This window comes from Sminthopsis crassicaudata, chromosome 3, assembly GCF_048593235.1.
Source record: "Sminthopsis crassicaudata isolate SCR6 chromosome 3, ASM4859323v1, whole genome shotgun sequence".
In the NCBI taxonomy this organism is placed as follows: Eukaryota; Metazoa; Chordata; class Mammalia; order Dasyuromorphia; family Dasyuridae; genus Sminthopsis; species Sminthopsis crassicaudata.
Genome location: NC_133619.1, coordinates 271428150 through 271434149, shown reverse-complemented (window position 1 = coordinate 271434149; position 6000 = coordinate 271428150). Strand labels below are relative to the sequence as shown.

Genomic DNA, 6000 nt, shown 5'->3' with positions numbered 1-6000 from the left:
AACTGCTGAACAAGCACACCTTCTCTCATTAGACGTTCACTCACTGCTTTTTAGAGCTATCCCACTAGTGAGTTGGGTCTTGGAGTTGGGTCTTGGAGTCATGAAAATTTTTTTCTAAGATTCCTATAGGAAAAACCAGAATGGAGATCCTGGGGAAAAAAAACCAAACTAGTTTGACTAGGTCTCTTTAGTACATAAGAGTAATTTGAAGTGAACTTTTGGATGAATTGGGATTGATAGGAACTTTTTTTGATAAAAAAAAAAAAATTCACCATCATCATCAAGAACAAGAAGTTCCAAAATGCAAGAACTCAGTTCCAAAGTCATCTAACAAATGTCCCCTTTTTTGAACCTAATAGTCATAAGGATCCTAAACAAGTTATCCAAACTCATTTCATGACAGGACTAGCTGCCCTATCTACTTCACTAGGCAAATAGATTGCACAAATGGATTTTTGGAATTAGCATCATAGAAATCTAAACTCAAACCTGTCTCAGATACTTATGGGCCATCCCAGGTAAATCATTTAACTTAGTTTCAGCTTCAAATTTCTTTTCTGTACAATGAGTTAATTATAATAATAGTACATATTTCAGTTATTTTTTTAAAGATCTATTGATTAATAGAATAATGAAAAAAAAGTGCTTTTAAACTTTATAGTACCATATAATTCTAGTTGTTGATTAGTTTATTGATTACATAAGTGAACTCCAAAAATGTGGCACTTGAAGTTTATTGCAAATTATTCTATCAAATGCTGGAGAAACCTCCCAAGATATAATCTGTAGCCTAATAGTACCTCTCTCCAAGACTATGGGCTCCAATGCACAAAGTTCAATCCTATAAGACAAAGGGGAGTTCTGAAGAATGAGAAAGAAAGGCTATGCTGGTCTCACAGATCATTTTAAAGTCCACAGAGAGTGGGTCATTCATCTGGAGATAGTTTTAGTCTCTGATATTCAATCAGTACATTGCATGCTATGAAATGGTTCCTTCAGTTTTCTCTAAACAGTTGTCCATACTCTATAATAGCAGGTTGACTAAAAACTTTAAATTAATTGGTGACTTCTCTTACATGGAGAAGGCTTCCCTCTTTTTCTAATTAACATGTGCTTAGCTGGTTCCAATGACTCTGCTGGTAATCTGCGATTTCCTGTTGAAAGTCAATTTTTCCATAGATCTACAGCATGTTCCAGCTTGGAAGGAGTTACCAGGCCATCCAATTTGCTTGTTTTCAGAAACCCACTTCAAAGTTCAAAAGATCGGAATATTAATGTCATACACATAAATAAAATTATTAGGGTGTCTTTAAATGATACTTTTATTAGTTCTAGTTTACAGAAACATAACATTTTGAAGTTCAGAAATGATAAAAATAGATTAACTATACTTTTATGTTAGAATTCAGAATTTAAGTTCAGGATAATATGTTTTCTAATTGTAAAGGAAATTGTTACTATCCCAGGTAACCTTGATGAAGCAAAAACACTAATTTTAAAGCAAGTAACCTATACTGATATCATGATTCATCTTCAAGGCCAAATACATCCTCTAGGAGTGGCAAGTATCTGACGGATTTCACTGGAAGAGGAGGAGCCACATAATTCCAGGAATCTTCATTCTGACAGGAGAAACAACAGAATATATTTAAAATTTGCAGCAGAATTCACTCAAGGTTTACATGAAAGCCATTTAGGACAAAGAATTTTTTTTAAACTGAATCTTGCTACAATCCATTTCATATGACAACTAATATTCTTAGGAGTCTAATTTCTTCATCATGTAGAAAAGAAAAATATGAACTGACAATCATAAGAGTACTATGGTTATTGTTCCTCCATGATGTATATTATAAAAAGGGTTAAAACGAAAAGTAGTCAGGGGATTTGGGTTCTAGCCCATGGCTCTGTCACTCTCTGTTATTCTTATAATCCTGGAAAGGGTATTTTCTATATGATCAAAAAGATCAAATACTTTGAGAAAATTAAATTATTGCTAAATAATTACTAAATAATAATTTGCCCCAGGATATATTGATTAAGTGCCTATGAGAAAAGGGAAATATTTTTGATACCTCTAAGCATTTTGTTTTATCACAAGGTCTGAACACATTGGTCAGGATGTTCATGGGTTTGGATAAGTTTAATCAAGACAAATCCAAAACTTACTTTAACAAATTATTTGCTTTTTAATGAAAAGTATGATAATTCATGAATTGAATCACTCTTTCCCTCATGGGCTATATAGGAACTACGTGAGAAAGATGACAGCTACTCTGCTAACATTTTAACTTTAGGAAAATCACTTTACCTTTCTAAATTCTCAGGTTTTTTGGCTATAAAATTAGGTGGTTATAATAGATGATCTCTCTTCTCTTTCAGTTCTAAATATATGATCTTATGTTGACAAATGACAAATTGTCTTTAGGCAAGACAATAAGGCAATTCTAGCAATATTTAAGAGGCTTTTCATCAATGCCATGAGCATGACATTGAAAACACTAACAGAACTTTATTAAAAATAATTTTAATTAATAAGCATTTATTATCTACTTCTTTCACATCTCAATTGGGGAAAAACAAACTTTGTAACAACTCTTTATAGTTAAAAAAACCAAAATTCCATATTGATTATGTCCAAAAATATACATCTCATTCTGCATCTTGAGTTCATCTTAATCTCTCTACAAGAAGATGAGTAGCATATGTCATTACACTGATCATGGTCCTTAAGCCTTTCAAAGTTGTCTTTACAATATTGTCATTGTATAAATTGTTTTCCTGGTTCTGTTCACTTCATTCTGCATCAGTTCATACAAATCTCTCCAAATTTCTCTGAAATTATCCCCTTCCATAACTTTCCTATAGCACAATAAGTATTTCATTTCATTTATATACTATAACTTTATCATTCCCCAATTGATGTATACCTCATGATTTTTGCCACTACAAAAATACTTTTATAAATATTTTTGTACATATTGGAGATTTTTTTCCCTTTGAGCTCCTTTGAAAACAGGCCTATTGCTAGTATTAATGGGTCAAAGGTTATGTACAATTAAGTAAAATGGAAGGATAACTCCAAACTATATTCCAGAATGACTAGATCAAAGATCTCCAACTCCAAGTATATTAGTGTAACTTGTTTTTGCACAATCCAACCAATATTCTATTTTAAAATAAAAAAGCTTATGCAGATAAATGACCCATAAGTTGTCAAACCATGTAATTCTATTACATAATTGAATGCTATAGAGATGTAGTGAGGGCTGACATTGTCTCTCTAGAGCTTCAAATCACAAGATTTCCTGGTAGTATTTCAGCATTCAATTTGGGTGTCTCATAGACATCTAAAACTCATTGTATTTAAAACAAAACTCATTATTTTTCTCTTTAAAATCAATCCTTTTTCCAACTTCCATCCTACTCACATGGGCACTATCACCCTCCCAGTCATCCAAGGCTAGCAATAATGGCATTTCCCTTGATTTGTCACTGGTACTCACTATGTATGTCCCATACTTTGCCAAATCCTATTGCTTTTACCTTTGCAGCATTTTTCATATGTCTTTTCTCCATTCAGAGAGTTACCACCATATTTCAATTTCTCATCATCTTTTGCCTATGGTATTTCTAAAGTTTTGATATCTCTGCCTCAAGTGTCTTCTCACTCCAATCCATCCCCCATTTAGTTGCCAAAGTGATTTTTCTAAAGTACAGGTCTAACCATGCAATCCTGGCTACCCAAAAAAACTCCAGTGGCTCTATATTACCTCCAGAATTAAATGTAAAGTCTTTTATTTGGCATTTAAAGTTCTTCATAATTTGGTCTTTTTCTGCCTTTCCAGTTTTCTTTTATTTGGTCCCCTTTTCTTTATACCTCACCTAACCATACCTTGCATTTTCACATACTCCATAATTTATCAACACTGGTCCAATTGCTATTACTCATGATTCTGTAGGATTAAATCAATGCTAAATTAGATTTAACCATTGTCTCCTCAATTCCACTCAGTACCTTATTTCAAGTTCTGGCCTATAACATCTCCTTGTAGGATCAGATCAATCACACTGAATCATGCTAAATTAGATAATTATTGTCTCTATCCATTCCAGTGACTTAGCACCTTGTAAGAATTCTAGCATGACTCCATGTATTTACAACAGCTATCATAAGGGGAATGCTCTCCTTCTTTTCTTTGTCTTAACTGCCTTTGTTTTCTTCAAGAATCAATCAAATCCTAACTTCTGCAGGAGGTACCTTTCCCTTCCTCCCAAATCTCCTCCCTCTGAGACTGCCTTCCATTTTTTTTCATATATAATGTGTGTATTAATGTATGTATATATATATATATATATATATATATATATATATATATATATATATATATATATATATATATATATATATATATATATATATATATATATATATATATATATATATATATATATGATAGATAGACAGATGATATATATCTTGAATAAAGCTGCAGGCGTTTTGTTTCTGTCATTAGGACATGAACTCTCCATGATTTTATTTTAGTATATACCTAGGTCTTAGAGCAGTGGCTGACATAATAAATCCTTACTACTCATTGACTAACTGACTGATATTAGTTAAATGTCTATTATTCTGAACAGCTACAGAATAAAGGTACATTTTGATCAATAGGGATTATGAGCTATTCAACTCTATACTGTCTTACAATTATATCTGTTCCCTTATCATTTTTAAAACAGCTCATATAATTAAATTATATATTAACCAATTATTTTCTTGATTTAATATTGTGAAATATTACAAATAAAAATTGCAGCAAGAAATTTTGGTGTTGTGTAAAGATGATCATGATCCATCATGATCACCTGATGTGGATCACAGAAGCCATCCAGGTCAATTCCTTTGTCTAACAGATGAGGAAATCCAAGGCACACTACAGTCCCATAGGTACCAAGTCCTTACTAGCCGTGTGACTTTAGGGAATGTCACAACATCTCAGAGTTGTTTCACTTTTGTTGTTTTTATAAATAATAATAATAATAGTAATATTAATTACTTAGAATATCTACTTCATAGAATTACTGTGAACAGTGTTTTATATACAGCAAAATTATAGAGGATGTCTCCAAAATCTCAGTGTAGTTTTAACATCTTTAATAAGATATATATAGATATATAGATATATAGATATATATTCATGTGTGTGTGCATGCACATGTGTTGTATATGTATATGTGTGTATTTACATTTATATACACAGCCATTCAATAAACATTTATTAAATGCCATTTTGATACATATATATATGTGTGTGAATATATTATATATTGGTATATATATATTAGTATAACTAAATGGGTATTATATATATGTGTGTGTGTATGCATATATAATACATATATATGCATGTTTATGTGTTCCATTGTTTTCAGTTGGATACAATTCTTGTGACCCCATTTGGAGTTTTCTTGGCAAAGGTCCAAGAGTAGCTTGTTGTTTCCTTCTCCAGCTCACTGTAAAGATCAGGAAACTAAAATCCAGGATCACACAGCTAGTAAGTTGCCAGATTTGAATTCAAGAAAAATTCCCAGGCGAGGCACTCTATGCACTATGGTATCTATGTGTATGTACATATATATACATATATGTATATATATGTATATATATATACATGTATTAGAAATGCTATGTCTTGTATATATATGCATGTATATGTTTATATATACATATAAACCTAGATATGTATCAGATACACACATGCATATCTATATGTGCTTGTAAACAATTTTTGTTTCATTTTTCATGCAACATTTTAATACAAAGGAATACAGTAATATTAAACTGTGATTCATTTACTTGACACCTATAATGAGGAAAATCATATTTGGGAAATGTGTTTACTAATTCTCTTATGATAATAAAGAATCTTTATAATATACATTGTAGAAATAAAGAGGACTCATGAATGAAATTCTAACAGTAAAATAAAAACAATA

General features: G+C 31.3%; 1 protein-coding gene across 2 annotated transcripts in view; it reads right to left on the bottom strand.

The window, feature by feature from the left end:
- Positions 1–1304: 1304 nt before the first annotated feature.
- The window catches only part of EFHC2 (EF-hand domain containing 2), a 241330-nt gene continuing 236634 nt past the window's right edge, over positions 1305–6000 (bottom strand). For both annotated transcript variants that reach the window (XM_074300803.1, XM_074300804.1), the window contains one exon: positions 1305–1622. In XM_074300803.1, the coding sequence (XP_074156904.1) occupies positions 1521–1622 (102 nt within the window). In that variant the 3' untranslated portion in view covers positions 1305–1520. The remainder of the gene's footprint in view (positions 1623–6000) is intronic.